Source organism: Labeo rohita, chromosome 2, assembly GCF_022985175.1.
Source record: "Labeo rohita strain BAU-BD-2019 chromosome 2, IGBB_LRoh.1.0, whole genome shotgun sequence".
NCBI lineage: Eukaryota > Metazoa > Chordata > Actinopteri > Cypriniformes > Cyprinidae > Labeo > Labeo rohita.
The window spans coordinates 26777404-26794825 of record NC_066870.1 but is presented as its reverse complement, the minus strand read 5'-3'; the positions used below and the strand labels follow the sequence as shown (position 1 = coordinate 26794825).

The following is a 17422-nucleotide window of genomic DNA, read 5'->3' as shown; positions in this document are numbered from 1 at the left end:
TTCTTCCTGATAAACCACATAACCATTCGCTAAGCTGAGAACATTGTCTCGGCAGCTGGTTGGCAAGGACTGAAAGTAGTGCTTTAGGCTTTTTCTCTCAGGTTTTTTTTTCTGGCTTGGCAAACGGTTGAGTTTGCACGCTGCGACGTCGATGGTGCCCCTCCACTTCTTCCTTTTTAGACGGAAGCTGTCGTTATTCTTCTCGTCTCATTCTGACATTGTGGTCTAACCAGAATTGAGTTTAGTCTACTGTTCTACTAGTCTACTTTTTTGGCTTTGTTCTTATTTAAAATAGTTCATGTTTTTTCCATTTACCTTTGTGTTTTGTGTTCTTTTTTTAGAACCCTCTGTGCCCCTGGACCCCATTTCCTCATCAAACTCCTCATCTCAGATCATTCTAAAGTGGAAGCCCCCTAACGATCCCAATGGAAACATCACACACTACTTGGTCTTCTGCCAGCAGCAACCAGAGGCCAGCGAGCTCTATAAGTTTGATTATTGTCAGAAAGGTTAGAAAACATACAAGAACATAATGTTGAACATACACATTAGTGTTCAAAAGTTTGGGATTGGTTTAAATCTTGTGTTTCTGTTGTTCAGGTATGAAGTTGCCCACCAGAGCCCCCACACAAGTAGACAGTGAGGAGGAACAGAAGTGGAATCAAACCGAAGAGCAAGGCCAAGATAGCCGCTGCTGCGCTTGCCCCAAAACAGAGAAACAGCTGAAGAAAGAGGCGGAAGAGACAGAGTACCGCAAAACCTTCGAGAACTACCTCCATAATGAAGTTTTTGAGCTCAGGTAAACTTTCTGGTTCCTCATTGAACTAGTGTAGATTAGAACAAAAATTAAACTATGTCATTGAAAACAACTGATTTGCAAATTATCAGTTAAAACTTCCACCAGTGACACCTGTAGTAAAAAATGGTTTTCCATGAAAAATAAATTAAAATTTTTTGCACGCAATATGTGACCCTGGACCATAAGGGTAATTTTTTTTAAAATTGAGATTTATACATCAGCTGAAAAAATAAGCTTTACATTCACATTCGTTTTGTTAGGATGGGACAGTATGTGGCTGATATACAACTATTTGAATATCTGGAATCTAAGGGTGCAGAAAAATCTAAATATTGAGAAAATCACCTTTACAGTTGTCCAGATGAACTTATTAGCAATGCATATTACTATAATAAGTTTTGATATATTTATGGTAGGAAATTTACAAAATATCTTCATAAAACATGATCTTTACTTAATATCCTTACGATTTTTGGCATAAAAAAAAGGATAATTCTGTTATTACAAATATACCCGTGCTACTTATGACTGGTTTTGTGGTCCAGGGTCACATATATAACATGTATTATATCGATTTTTATCACATATAAACAATATATGGCACATATTGTAACTTTTTAATATATAGACTATATATAATATATAAACTGTATATTGCATGTATTATATAATCATTTTTCATATGTAGACAATATATAGCATAAATTATGTAACCTTTTGCATATATAGTCAATATAAGGCTAGGCTATATGGCCAAAAAAAATTGCAATAAGATTTTTTTATAGCAGTTGATATTAATAGTTATCACAATACATTTTCTGACTTTGTTTCTTGCAAGTTTAAATGCAGATTTTTGCTCCTAAGTGAAAGTTGTAGAAACTAAACCATTGCTTGTGGTTTTAAACTTCTCTTTATGGTCAGTACATGACAAACACTTCACAATTTTGAATTCTTTACACTTCTTCATTTTTCCTAATATTTCCTTTTTTTGTCTCTTAGAAATGCACATTTGACAGTAGCTTGAGTTGACAGTAATAGTAGCAGCTTGAGTTAGGATGTAGATGTAAATACATGTTCATTATCACAAACAGTAACATCTGTACGAATTGTAACAACCTCGTTTTATATAGTGAAATTTAATTATTTATTCTAAACTTAAACAGAAGTTTATAATTAAGTTAAATTCAAGTTTATTCTTATTGTTTGAGTTTTATTAAAATTAACAATTGGTCCTCCATAGTAGCATACATTTAGATCATGATAACCACAGTTAAAACAATACCATGGTAAAAATGTAACTATGTAATTTCTAGGTAGCCTGTTTGTTTGACTCTAAATACATGAAGTAAAAATCACAAACGCTAGAGCTTAATAACAAAAAATATTGTAATTACATTCCACTACTCCTTTAACACATTTAATATGTCTAGATAAATAATTCAATCTAAATATCCCACATTTCTGCCACAATACCATGGTGCATAACCATTATATTGAACATTTATCAAACTCTATCAAATTCTGCTGTATCTTGATAATTAGTTCTAATTAAGTCCTAAGTCAGTATACATTAGGTTACATTTTTTGCATACATAGACCATTTTCACATTGTTACAAGGAGAGCATTGTGCAAGATTTATCAACAGATTTATCTTGAGATGCAGCTGTGTGATTCTTTACCTGACGTGACCCTCTAGGTGGAGATTCTCAAGTGGTTCATGGTGTTCATCTGTTTTCTCCAGAGTTCTAAGCTCAGGGCTGAACGTCTTAGTAGTGGTCAGGCTGGGTTGTTTTTGACTCCACCAAGACCTTGAGTATGTGTTTTTGTTAGGTGCGTTTCCACTGTCTTTGTGTATCTTTGGCCTTCAGAAGCTCACAGCTGGCCTTAAAGATCCCGTTCCACTCCTACACACACATGCACTCTCCCACGTACACACAAACTTTCTCTCATGCCATGTACAGGCCTTGGTTTCGTGTAATCTTTGTTTTGAGGGGAAGATGTTGTCTGCTCTGTGGTAGTGATAGACAATGTTGACAACGACTACCACAATGCATTCAGAGGAAGTGCAGATGTTTTTGTCTCGCAACCCTTCAGTGTTCTAAATATTATGGTTGTCCTGCAGCTGGTCTGCACGTTTTATTCCCAGTGATTTTACAGACTGTAAAAAGTACTCAGTTCATTTTATTTTGGTGTTAAAATATGGTTTTACTTAAAAATGATTTTATCCTCGGAAATGCTTTGGCTCTTAGAGCACGCTGAATCCCCCTGTCCTAAGCTCTTATATTTGAGGAAATAACTGAAGGCTGTGGTGCTCTGGTAGTGGTTTACCACTGGAATAGTTAAAGCCAACCACATGAAATGCTCCTCTGCTCCCTCTAGTGGTGGTATGAGTAATGAACTCGATGAAATGGAATTTTGTGACTTGTAATCCATGTATGGTAGTGTTGTACTCCTTAAAAGATGACCAAAATAACCTTAAGCATATATACACATTTAGAATTTTGTCTTCTGATACAATGGGTCAAATACATCAACGTTCCATATTCTGGCATCAGATATATTTTGTAGTGTTTCTGGAAGAAGTCGAATTCTCTTTAGAATGTGAGTGTTCTTGCAAAACAACCTGTTTCCAAAGGAAATGTCAAAAGAAGGAAAACTGCATTTGTTCAAAGGTGCTGAATGAATAATCACTTTAAGACTCCATGTATTTCCTAAACTGCAATTTGCCACACTTTTATGTCATTATACAGTAATTTGTGGTCTGTATTCAACAATGAAGTGATAATGGAAGGCCCTTTCCTTCTGAGCTGTAGTAAACTGACTTAGTCACAGAGCCAAAGAAAGAGCGGTCTCTGCGTCATGAGGCATATGTCGAATCTCTTTTGATTTTTCCCACGTTGCTTTGGAGAGTTGAAGCTTGTGATTTGAACATCTGTTTTGCGCAGGTGACTATTCGATTAATGGACTAAATAAGTGCTGCAACGTATAGAGCTGCCATTTAAATGTTTGTTTTGTCGCAGTCAATCACACTGTTTAATCTTCAAGTGAGGCTGCATAATTTGGATGCATTATTATGACTCGCATCAGCTGGTATCACAACTTATGGATATTTTTTCCACATTCACAAACATAGTGATATAACTAGTGCTGTCAAAATTAGCATGTTAATGCAGGCGATTAATTGTTCCAGTTTAAAGGCATTAAAAATATTAATGCAGTGTTTAATGTGTGATCTACAATTGAACGCAGAAATACGGCAGTGTGCGCCATAGCCTGTATCATTTCATATTATCATTTCATAACTGTTAGTCAACTGTTAGTTCCACACTGTGCAGAATTTGGAAGCTGAATAGTAGCGCGCTCACTGCATGACAGATGCAGGCGCTGGTGCGGTCTCTTGCTCTTAAAATACTCATTTTTGGTCATACAGATAAAAGTAATACATCTTTCGAATCTGTAAGACTATATGTTTATTTGTGTGCACTCAGAATAACAACGAAACGTTGTGCTTTTGTAAAATAATTCAAGCATACGGGATGCTCTTTCTGCCGTCTCTGTCTCTGTGAACTTCAGCGCGAAACTTCGACACTCAGTGTATACTGCTTACAGACATTAAAAATATACCTATAGAATGTAGAATGTCTCCTTTTAAAGGGGTGCTATTATGCTTTTTCAAAATTATTATGTGAAAAATTATGCATTTTTCGAACCACTAAGCATGAGAGCATGTTCTAGTATACCCCCAAAACAAAATCAAGACTTTGAAAAAGAGCATAGTAGGAACCAATTCAAATAGAAAACAAATATTCTCTGATTATGTGATCCGTATAAAACATTATATGATACATATACATATATAGTATATACTGTCTTTATGTTGTTTCTACATAATTTGATTGAATGTGAAATCACTGCAAAATAAAAATATTTTTCAAGCCGTAATGTTGGGGGGGTTCATCGCAATTAATCACGATTAATTTCAGAAAAATGTGCAATTCATTAGTTGTTGTTGTTGTTGTTGTTGTTTTTTTTATCAATTGACAGCTGTCAAATGATTAATTGTGATTAATCGCAACCAAAATAAAAGTTTTTGTTTACATTATTTATGTGCGTGTACTGTATATATTTATTATGTATATATAAATATACACACATGCATGTATATATTTAAGAAAAATATGTTATGTTTATATATTAAAAATATTTATATATAATATAAATTATATGAATATAAATATAGACATGTACATTTCAAAATATTTACTGTACTGTATGTGTATTTATATATACATAATAAATAAACACAGTATACACACATATGTAAATGAAAACTTATTTTGGATGCGATTAATCACGATTAATCGTTTGACAGCACTATAACAGCAAAAACTAAGTGCCTTTTTGTTTGTTTCTATGTCTCCAGGACATCAAGACAGCGCAGATCTTTGGTGGGCATTGCCAACAGGACCTCGTCTCGTCTTTTCACTACACCGTCTTCGCTGCCAAATGGCTCTGCCACTCGTAGCCCAGAGGAGGAAGCAGAGGCCAACAAGATTTCCCTGATTGTTCAGGCCAAAGAGTCAACGGTCATCTCCAATCTGCGCCATTTCACCAGCTACCAGATAGAAATCCATGCCTGCAACCATGAAACTGACCCCTCCCGCTGCAGTATGGCAGCCTACGTCAGCGCTCGCACCATGCCTGAAGGTATGGGATTGTTATTTTACAATGCATTTTTATTTTATATAGTATAGCTATAACTTTATAACTGTGTTTCCTATAGAAAAAGCTGATGACATTGTGGGGCCAATAATCTGTGAGGTGTCTGAGTACTCCGTACACATCAGGTGGATGGAGCCTAAGGCTCCTAACGGCATGATTATTCTCTACGAAGTCCATTATAAGAGACTGGGAGATACAGAGGTGAGATGTTACACGAGATTGAGGTCGAAGTCTGTATTTTTTTTCCAGGCTCTCTGCTCCCATGAACGCTGGCTGCACTTTTAATCTGATTTTTATCAACCCTGTTGAAATCAACATGTGCTTGCTCCAAATCAACAAGCTCTTTTAGCATCATTGCGTCAGCTTTGTATTTCTGTAACCATGGAGAAATCCAGCCCGAGACAGTGGAAATGTTCCTAATGTTGTTTTTGAAACGCTTTGGATAAACAAGGGGTGATTATATAAAATTGTTGTAAGCGAAACAAAACATGATGGCTTTGCACTTAGTAGCATATCGCACCTGTTTCCATTAATGGACTTGAAACACTCTGTTGTAACTGTTTACGCTGACCTCTGGCAGTTTCATTAAAGTCTGATGAGTAATATTTGGATGTATTAGTGTGAGGTGAACCTTTAAAACATGATAAAAGCCAAGACTTTGACACTGGCTAGTAGACGTCTTCAGTCCGATGTGTACAGTTGTTTAACCGCATGCCTTTATGTCGTAGGAGCTGCACCATTGCGTATCCAGGAAGAATTATATAGCAGATGGAGGCTGCAAGCTGAGAGTGGTGCATCCTGGGAACTATACGGTGCGGATTAGAGCCACCTCCCTAGCAGGCAATGGATCATGGACAGAGCCAACACACTTCTTTGTGGAAGACCTACGTAAGACGCTATTACAGATCTCTCACACGCAGCTTATGATTCTCACATTTTCAGTTTTTAAATTATGCATAAGACCCACACTGATAATAATGGTGCAAAGCTTAAACCTTGAGGTTTTCGTTAGGGGAAAAAATGGCCAAAATGTTTGCATTTGCCATGAATTTTATTTTTTTGAACCATAAATTTGTTTTGTTGTGTTGTTCTTTGTTGGTCATTTGTGTTTCAACTAATTCTTTTTTTTTAAAGGACAAGTTCACTTCCAGAACAAAAATTTACAGATAATGTACTCACCCCCTTGTCATTCAAGATGTTTATGTCTTTCTCTCTTCAGTCATAAAGAAATTGTTTTTTTTTTTTGAGGAAAACATTTCAGGATTTCTCTTCATGTAGTGGACTTCTATGGTGCCCGTGAGTTTGAATTTCCAAAATGCAGTTTCAATGTAGCTCCAAAGGGCTCTAAACAATTCCGAGGAAGAATGGTCTTATCTAGCTAAATGATCGGTTATATTCTAAAAAAAATAATTACAATTTATATACTTTTGAACCTCAAATGCTCATCTTGTCTAGCTCTAACTCTGTGTTCATGACCTGCCAATGACAGTTAGAGTAGGTCAAAAAACTCCCATCTCATTTTCTTCTCCAACTTCAGAATCATTCTACATCGCAGTTTAACTTTTTTTTTTTTTTTTTTTTTTTTTTAAAAGGCCGTTTGATGATCTTTGCACGTTCACTTTATGAACACTGGGTTGGTACTTCTGCAGCGATGCAGATGGGATGAGATGGGAGTTTTTGGACATAGCCTAACTGTCTTGAACCGGAATACACAGAGTTCACGCAGAGCTAGACAAGACAAGCATTTGAGGTTAAACACTTTATATATTGTCAATTTATAAGACCCTTCTTCATCGTCTGGGATTGTTTAGAGCCCTTTGAAGCTGCATTAAAACTCGGGGACATAGAACATAGAAGTCCACCATATGGAGAGAAGTCCTAAAATGTTTTCCTCAAAAAAACATGTTTTATGACTGAATAAAGAAAGACATGAACATCTCGGATGATAAGGGGGTCAGTAAATTATCTTTAAATATTTGTTCTGGAAGTGGCAAAATCTTTTAAGACTTTCAATAACATATTGGTGAATTACTGTCGGTGTATGGATACTTACTATTTTTATTTACTCTGTTTATTATTATTTGCTTGGTTATAAAAATATGCGTGATATGCACACATTTTCTGTATTTTTTGTATCTGTGTGAACAGGTCGGGACCCATCCAATATACTAAAGATTGCGATTGGTCCTGCGATCTGTGGCTTTCTACTCCTCGTGATGGGAGGTGTGGGCTTTTTCCTGTTCAAGAAAAAGTGAGTGTTTTCTTTTGTAAATACCCTTAAAACACTTGCAGGAAACTGATCTTTATACGGTATATGAATTTATTTTGTGTGTTCGCCTAACCAGGCAAACAGAAGGTCCGACTGGGCGACTATACACCTCTCCAAATCCAGAATATTTCAGCCCAGATGAGGGTGAGCAACTTTCCTTTACTTTTTCATGTGCTTAATGATCTATGCTGTGGTCAATGCACATTTAATTTGGTTTTAACAGAACCGTGATCACATTAACAGTGTTATCGATTTAGGACGATTATCACATTTACAATGACTTTCTCTCCTGTCTGAAATCTGTTCCATCTCAAACATGCACATCTGTTGTGTTTGTGCAGTGTATGAGCCAGACGAGTGGGAGGTGCCTCGTGAAAAGATTACCCTGTTGCGAGAGTTAGGCCAGGGATCTTTCGGCATGGTGTATGAGGGCATCGGAAAGGACATAGTTAAAGGTGAGCCGCAGACCCGTGTCGCGGTGAAGACCGTTAACGAGTCGGCCAGCCTCAGAGAGAGGATTGAATTCCTAAATGAAGCATCTGTGATGAAGGCGTTCAGCTGCCACCATGTGGTAAGACATTGTTTTTCAGTTTTCATTTTAATTTATTTATTATACAGTTTTCATTTTATTATTATTTTTAAAATAGTAATTTTATTATTTCAACTTATTTCATATTATCATCTAATATTTTATTATATAATTATTATATCATTTATTATATAAGCTTTATTTTAATTACTGAAAATAATTTAGTTAATAATAGTTTTAGTTTTTAGTTTTGGCCGGACTGTGACGTACTTTAAGGGTAAATGATTTTGTGTATTAGGTGAGACTGCTGGGAGTGGTGTCTAAAGGCCAGCCAACTCTGGTGGTGATGGAGCTCATGACACATGGTGATCTGAAGAGTTACCTGCGTTCTCTTAGACCTGAATCAGAGGTAACAAACCATCCCGGAGGAATCATTATCAGACCTGCTACTGCTTTTAGGTTAGTCATAGGGAGCTAGACTTTTCGATTAATGAAAGTATTGTTTTTACTGTGTTTACAGAATAATCCAGGTCGGCCTCCTCCAACGCTGAAAGAGATGATTCAGATGGCCGCAGAGATAGCAGATGGCATGGCTTACCTCAACGCCAAGAAGTTTGTGCACCGAGACCTTGCTGCCAGGAACTGCATGGTGGCCGAAGACCTGACTGTAAAAATTGGAGGTACGTAGGGGTAAATTTATGTATGTTTTAAGAGGTCCAGTTTTTAAATTCTTCTTGCAAGAAGAACGATCCAAGGTCCTACATATCTTACACTGGTTATGGAAGCTTGTTTCTGCCAAAAAATACAAATAAAATAAAAAAAGGTAATTGCAATGACTTCACAATCTCACAATTCTGATTTTTTTTTTTTTTGAGATATAAACTCGCAATTCTGAGAACAAATCAATCTTTTTTTCCATTCAAAACTGGACTTTACAACTCACAAGTGTGAGTTTATATCTCACAATTCTGAGAAAAAAAAGCCAGAATGGTTAGTTTTTATCTTACAATTCATACTTTATTACTCGCAATTGTGAGTATCATGCAATTCTGAGAAAAAAAGTTTTTTGCAAGTTTGTATCTCTCTATTCTGACTTTATTTCTCACTATTTAGTTTATAGCTCGTTATTTTGGCTATAACTCACAATTGTGATGTTTATATTATGCAATTCTGAGAAAGAGTTTTTATCTCACAGTTCTGATTTTCTCAGAATTGCTAGTTTCTATCTTGCAGTTCAGACTTGCAGTTGCCAGTTTATATCATGCCGTTCTGAGAAAAAACTTTGTTTCTCACAATTGTGAGTTTATATCACTTAATTCTGAGAAAAATAGTAAGAATTTTTATCTGAAAATAGTAATAGTAAGAGTTTTTATCTGATTTTATTACTTGCTATTGTGAGTTTATGTCATGCAATTCTGAGAAAAAGTCAGTATTGTAAGACAAATAGTTGTAATAACATCTTTTTATTATTTATTTAGTGGCAGAAACAGGCTTTCATACAGTATAGTAGTTAGGAAATTATATAAGCAGAGTGAATTTTAGTAAATGTTAGAGCTGGCTGTCATTAAGGATAATCTGAAATCTCTCACTATCTGAGTAGGTACTACAGTACATTTTATGAGGAATAAACCAAATGATAAATGCTGAGTAGAAAAATATAAATATTAGATGATTAGAAATTGTGTCCTTGGTAATTAGCTCTAAAAAATAGCTCTAAAAAGAGTACAGCAGTAGAGTCAACACAATACAGACACTCTGAAGTGATTCATTGTGTCCCACCATTATGATTCCTGTATAAATACCTTGTTAAAATGTATGTTTTTATGATATGTGACGCTTCCGATGCTTTGTTTACGAATGAAGGAAAAAAAACAGTGTATAATTGTCTATTCATGATAAATGATTCTCTGTCTGGGTGGAACTAGTCTTGGGTCTAATTCAAAACTAACTGCTCTCATAATGATAAAGGAGGTGCAAGTGTTGAAGCACAGGATGTGCTGTGATATATCTTGTGTATTGCATTGTGTCATCTATTATTGTAAGAGCTTTCTAATGATGTTATTTTGTCTTGTGTTCTCTGCTGTCAGATTTTGGCATGACGAGAGACATTTATGAGACGGATTACTACAGAAAGGGTGGGAAGGGCCTGCTTCCTGTGAGATGGATGGCCCCTGAGTCACTGAAGGATGGAGTTTTCACAGCTCACTCAGACTGCTGGTGAGCTGAGCATGTGCACACACACAAACAACTATACAAAGATCATACTATACATCATTATAGGACAATGATAACATGTTTTAGTCACTCATGACCCATGCTGTGCTTGTCCAGGTCGTTTGGCGTGGTGTTATGGGAGATCAGTACGCTGGCTGAGCAGCCATACCAGGGGCTGTCCAATGAACAGGTCCTGAAGTTTGTGATGGAGGGAGGATATCTGGACAGACCAGACAACTGCGCAGACAGATTGTGAGTATATTACTGACATATTGACTGTATTTTTTTTTTTTTTTTTTTAATTTATTTATTAATTAAAAAATTGACCCTCCAACACTAGCACTCTCTATTCTTTTTCTATTCTTTCAGCTTTTATTTTTATTTATATAAAAAAAACTCTAGCACTAGCATTCTTTATTCTTTTTCTATTCTTTGTTTTTTTGTTTTTTATGTATTTATTTAAAAAAATACCCTCCAACACTAGCACTCTCTATTCTATTGCTGTTTTATGTAAATTCTTTTTTATTCTTTTTCTCTTTTTTGGATTTGTTTTCTTTTTATTTATATAAAAAAATACCCTCCAACACTAGCGTTCTCTATTCTTTTTCTTTTCTTTCAGCTTTTATTTTTATTTATTTAAAAAAAAAAACTCTAGCACTAGCATTCTTTATTCTTTTTCTATTTTTTGGATTTTTTTTTTTTTATTTATTTATTAATTAAAAAATTGACCCTCCAACACTAGCACTCTCTATTCTTTTTCTTTTCTTTCAGCTTTTATTTTTATTTATATAAAAAAAACTCTAGCACTAGCATTCTTTATTCTTTTTCTATTCTTTGTTTTTTTGTTTTTTATTTATTTATTTAAAAAAATACCCTCCAACACTAGCACTCTCTATTCTATTGCTGTTTTATGTAAATTCTTTTTTATTCTTTTTCTCTTTTTTGGATTTGTTTTCTTTTTATTTATATAAAAAAATACCCTCCAACACTAGCACTATCTATTCTATTCTGTTCTATTCTGTTCTATTCTATTCTGTTCTATATTCTAAAAAATTACAAACCAACACTACCATTCTCTATTCTTTTTCTGTTCTTTCAGCTTTTATTTTTATTTATTCAAATATCTGAACTGGGGTTTGTAAAGTGCAGGGGTTAATTAAAAATGTAAAATTAAAATGTTGAGTTAAAGTGGTTGGTCTGTGTGAAAGGAAATGTTTACAAAAATCAATCAGTTATGGGGAAAAACTGCCATTTTGTCACTATTATAGTAAATTTGTGTACTATATTTGTATATTATAGTATATTTGTCAATGTTATAGTAATATAGTAATGATGTAATCAAAAAAAAATAGCTGTAGTCTGATTTAGAGTGTTTTAGGTAATATAATCCAATGAAACTGGATTACATAACCCAGATTACAAGTCTTTAACTCGTATATCTCTTTTTTTCTCATCTTCCAGGCATAACCTGATGCAGATGTGCTGGCATTACAATCCCAAAATGAGGCCCACCTTCCAGGAGATCATCGAGATGCTCCGGGAGGATCTGCATCCCTCATTTCAGGAGGTCTCCTTCTTCTACAGCGAGGAGAACAAGCCGCCCGAGACAGAAGAGTTTGACATGGACCTGGAGAACATGGAGAGCATCCCGTTGGACCCTTCCTCGTACTCTCAGAGGGAGTGCTGTCTAGACGGTGACGAGGGCTCGTCGGTGGGCCTCAGGGGGAGTTACGAGGAGCACGTGCCATATACACATATGAATGGCAGCAAGAAAAACGGACGCATCTTATCCCTACCCCGATCTAACCCTTCCTAATATTATTAACCCCATCAGGCTATATTAGATTGTTTTTCATCATTTTATAGATTCACTTTTATCAAGCTATATATCAAAAGCCCTTCAGAAAGTAATCTCAGGACATTTGTTTTCTTCTTTACTGCCTCAGTATGATACAGGTTGCAGGTTTTTTTCTTGTATTTAAAGAGGATACACACCAACTGCTTCTTTTCTGTCTTTTTTTTTTAATATTTGCCAAGTTTCAAGGACTGGTCAAATGGAACAAACTGTGAAATTAACCTCAAGACAACCAGAAGGCTGCTTTAAACCTTACATCTCCTCAGACTCTCCCCTCCTCCACTAACAGATTCTCCCTGACTCTCCAGAAAAAGAGAGAATCTAAAAGAAACTAAGAGAAAAAAAAAAAAGTGACCTTATTCTGTTTGTGGCCTATGTCGTGACTACATGGAGTTGTGTCTGAATCTGTACACTTTTGGCTTTGGTGGCAAACCTGTTGAACTTGGGAACTGTGGGATGACATTCAGCATCCTTCCAAGAACAAACTGTCTACAGGGGAAGCCTGTACACGACACTGCTTTTCTATCTCCTACTCAGTATTCCAGACTACACAGAGAACGAACAGATTTTTTTGGACTCTATTTTTTTATTTATTTGCTTACCTGTGCTCTTTTTCTTCTTTATTTTCTCCCCGGTGTTCACACATCTACAGCTGAAGGATATTTAAACTGTTTTCAGGACTTTTGACTAAAAGAGTTCCTCAGATTGACCAATAGTTGCTGCTTTGATATATTTTAGTGGGTATAGATGATGAAAAAAGTATATATAAATATATTATTGATGTTTTTGTACATAGTTGATATGTCGTCATTCGAGAGTTATTGCCGGTTGTAGAAATGTTTTTACATGTTTGTCTCGAATCTTTATTTTTTCTAATCTGAAAATCATACTAATCATCCTGGACCTCTGATCAGCCAGCAGCTCCAAGATGCACAGGAGTATCTAGACGCCTTTGGCTTCAGATGTCAAATCTTGATATCAATGGAAATAACTGCTGTAAATAAAGCAGTGAGGTGCATTCAACAAGAGCGAATGGATGTTTTTCTGTTGTGTTTTTCTTCTGAGAAAATGTGTGAAGTGTCCCCGTTTTCAGGACAGTCCAGTTTTATATGTCCTGGCCCCGACTGGAGCTGTCCCTGTTGTGCAGCACGTTCAAAATAGAACTCAAATACACTGCAAAAAGCCTGACCAACATAGTAACATGGTTGCCAGACAAATTGTGTAGTGATTTTCAAGGGCAAAGCACTGTTATCATGATTTATCAAGAAACACTATTATTGGTTTAATTCAAGGTAGTGAATTTATAATGATTTTATGTAGTAGATGATAGCCATCACAACAAAGTAATTTCACACATAACTATAGCACTTATACTTGCAATAATTACATTTGCTGAAAGCACATACAGTTGAAGTCATAAGTTTACAAAATGATGTTTTTTTTTTATTTGGTACTGACCTGAATTAGATATTTCACATAAAAGACATTTACATATAGTCGTAAGAGAAGAAAATAGTTGAATTCATAAAAATGACCCTGTTCAAAAGTTTATATCCCCTTTAATCTTAATACTGTGTTGTTATTTGAATGATCCACAGCTGTTTTTTTTTTTTTTTTTATATTAGTGATAGTTGTTCATGAGTCCCTTGTTTGTCCTGAACAGTTAAACTGCCTGCTGTTCTTCAGAAAAATCCTTCAGGTCCCACAAATTCTTTGGATTTTCAGCATTTTTGTGTATTTGAATCCTTTCCAACAATGACTGTATGATTTTGAGATCCTTTTTTTTGCACCGAGGACAACTGAGGGACTCATATGCAACTATTACAGAAGGTTCAAACACTCACTGATGCTCCAGAAGGAAAAACAATGCAATAAGAGCCAGAGGTGTAAACTTCTGAACTGAATGAAGATTTGTACTTTTTCTTTTTTTTTTTAACCTAAATATATTTATTCATTTTGTACTGCCCTTCAGAAGCTACAGAAGATGCATGTTTCCCAGACACTTAACGGCTCTTAATGCATCATTTTTCTATCTGAAAAGATGGTTCTCAAAATCATACAGTCATTGTTGAAAAGGGTTCAAAAATGCTGAAAAACCTAACAATTTGTGGGACCTAAAGGTGTTTAGGACAAACAAGGGACTCATGAACAACTAACACAAAAAAACAGCTGTTGATCATTCAGGTAACAACACAGTATTGAAAATCAAGTGTATGTAAACTTTTGAACAGGGTAATTTTTTTATAAATTTGACTTCTTTTCTCTTGTGAACTATATGTAAATGTCTTATTTTTAATAATTAACATTTTGCAGATTCTGCAAGGTGTATGTAAACTTTAAAACAAAAACATGTATTATATTCATGTATTATCATAAGAGAGAGTTACATGATATTTTGACCATCTGCTCACCTTAGGCTGCCCTCTCTTCTTAACCCCTGATTATTACACCCTCCTTTTTTAATTTTTAGGAAACAACCCCGCATACAGAGAGACCTGTGTTGTTCGTACAGATCTTTTTATAAGAGCTTGCTTTCTGGTATTCGCCACAGTTTGTCAGTATGTTCTTCCACTCCTGCGCCTGTCAGGACTGCGGATCGGACTCCTCAGCTCCCGAAATCTTCGGGTTGGGGCTGGCCTCTCCTCGTCCCAGTGTACTACTTCATCCCACAAGTCCCACGATGTCCAGTAGTCGGCCCATGAGGCGGACGCAAAGGAGTTTCGGCTGTGGTGGAGGGACATATCACCAGCCTTTCTCAGGTCTATCTGGCGGCCTTTACTTTCCCCCTCTTCACTATCCTGCCTATCCCAGGCACCAAGATTATGCCAGGAGACTACATACTTCGGGTAGCGGGTTAATGTCTTCACAGGAAGACTCGGAACTGAGGCGCTTTTTCTTGCAACGACATCCATTACTAGCTTCGCAATTTAAAAGCTGTTACACAGACACATATCGAGAAGAGATGTGAGCTTTTGACCAGAGCATTGATTACACTCTATTTATATGGTTCTGTAGAATGCAGACAATATGACATTATAGTGAGGTCATCGTCACTGCAAAGTTCCATTTATAGAGTTAATCAAATGGAGTTCTGGAGGTTTACTTATTTACTTGCCCTGAAGTAACTACAGAGATTTTGCTGCCACCTGCTGTGTAACGTGGTCGCCTGTAAAAGCTGTAAACAGTATTAAAAGAGAAGTTCACTTCAATTTACTCACCCCCATGTCATTCAAGATGTTCATGTCTGTCTTTCTTCAGCCGCAGAGTTATTAAGTTTATTGAGGAAAACATTCCAGGATTTTTCTCCATAGTGGACTTCAATGGTGGCCAACGGGTTGAAGGTCCAAACTGCAGTTTCAGCGCAGCTTCAAAGGGCTCTACACAGTCCCAGCCGAGGAATAAGGGTTTTATCTAGCAAAACAATTTGTCATTTTCTAAAAAAAAAAATAAAGTTTATGTACTTTTTAACCACAAATGCTCGTCTTGCACTAGCTTAACCACACACATTACGTAAATCACGCACGCGTGACGTAGGCAGAAGTACCGACACAGTGTTTACAAAGTGAATGTGCAAAGAAAGTCAAACAGCCTTTACCAAAAAAAGGTAAAAGAACAGTATCGGATGAAGTTGGAGGAGAAAATGAGATGGAGTTATTCGCCCTACCCTACCTTTCTGAACCATGGTATGCATACCAAAAACTGCACATGGCTTTTCCAACGTGATTATGCAAAGTGTAAAGACGCGCATGCATGGTTTAAAAAGTATATATATATATATATATATATTTTTTTTTTTTTTTTAAGAAAATGACAGATTGTTAAATAAGACCCTTATGTGACCCTGGACCACAAAACCAGTCTTAATTAGCACGGGTATATTTGTAGTAATAGCCAAAAATACATTGTATTGGTCAAAATTATCTATTTTTATGCCAAAAATCATTATGATATTAAGTGAAGATCATGTTCCATGAAGATATTTTGTAAATTTCCTACTGTAAATATATCAAAACTTAATTTTTGATTAGTAATATGCATTGCTAAAAACTTAATTTGGACAACTTTAAAGGCAATTTTCTTAATATTTAGATTTTTTTTGCACCCTCAGATTCCAGATTTTCAAATAGTTGTATCTCGGCTAAATATTATCCTATTCTAACAAACCATACATCAGTGGAAACCTCTTTTTTTCAGATGATATATAAGTCTCAGTCACTTATTCATCGGCTGTGATTGTGTAAAAAATAAAAAACAATTTGTTAAGTCAGCTTAAAATAATTTGTTACGCTGCTGCCTTAAAATTTTAAGTTCAGTCAACTAAAATAAGTTTAGTCAACTTGAAATGTTAAGTTGTACTAAGTAACAACTTAGGTATTTGTGATTGCTAAACTTAACAGATTGGTAAGTAACCCAGCTGCCTTAAAATTTTAAGTTGATTCAACTCAAATATCTAAGTTGTCTCTTAGTATAATTTAACATTTCAAGTTGAGTAAACTTTTTCTGAGTTGGCTAAACTTAAAATTTTAAGGCAGGCAGGTTACAAATTATTTTAAGCTGACTCAACAAATTGTTTTTTACAGTGTATCTTATATGTTTTATTTAGTTTCATTTCATTTTCAGTCTTATTTACTTTATTTCTGTTTCTTTCGATTTTCTCACCCTTTTCTCCCAGCATCTTGGAAACACTGGCAAAACCTAGTTGTAGGTGAGGTTCATTGTAACAGTGAGGGTTTAACCAACAGGAGGTGTGAGCCAGGGTTATAATACTTAACTAAAAATAAAACCACCAAAAATGTTCATTACTTAAAATAAAATTAATTATTAAACGTATTCCAGTTATTTGACAAGGCAACAGTTAACATGTACTAAAAAATAACTACAGCTGAGACTGAAATAAAACGAATTAAAGCTATACAGACATATTTAAAACGAAAACTAAAAATGACAAAAACACAACAAAACTGCTGCAGGTGAAACGCCTTCTGTTCCCGTCATGCCTCGAAGTGTGCGTGCGCGCGCAGGAGTGTGCATGA

General features: G+C 35.5%; 1 protein-coding gene across 1 annotated transcript in view; it reads left to right on the top strand.

The window, feature by feature from the left end:
• The window catches only part of insra (insulin receptor a), a 65093-nt gene extending 51676 nt beyond the window's left edge, over positions 1 to 13417 (top strand). The window contains exons 9-21 of the mRNA XM_051126286.1: positions 342 to 509; positions 601 to 799; positions 5224 to 5507; positions 5584 to 5723; positions 6251 to 6410; positions 7671 to 7773; positions 7868 to 7935; positions 8133 to 8362; positions 8619 to 8729; positions 8841 to 9000; positions 10408 to 10537; positions 10652 to 10786; positions 11996 to 13417. Of these exons, the coding sequence (XP_050982243.1) occupies positions 342 to 509; positions 601 to 799; positions 5224 to 5507; positions 5584 to 5723; positions 6251 to 6410; positions 7671 to 7773; positions 7868 to 7935; positions 8133 to 8362; positions 8619 to 8729; positions 8841 to 9000; positions 10408 to 10537; positions 10652 to 10786; positions 11996 to 12350 (2243 nt within the window). The 3' untranslated portion in view covers positions 12351 to 13417. The remainder of the gene's footprint in view (positions 1 to 341; positions 510 to 600; positions 800 to 5223; positions 5508 to 5583; positions 5724 to 6250; positions 6411 to 7670; positions 7774 to 7867; positions 7936 to 8132; positions 8363 to 8618; positions 8730 to 8840; positions 9001 to 10407; positions 10538 to 10651; positions 10787 to 11995) is intronic.
• The last annotated feature ends 4005 nt before the right edge of the window (positions 13418 to 17422 follow it).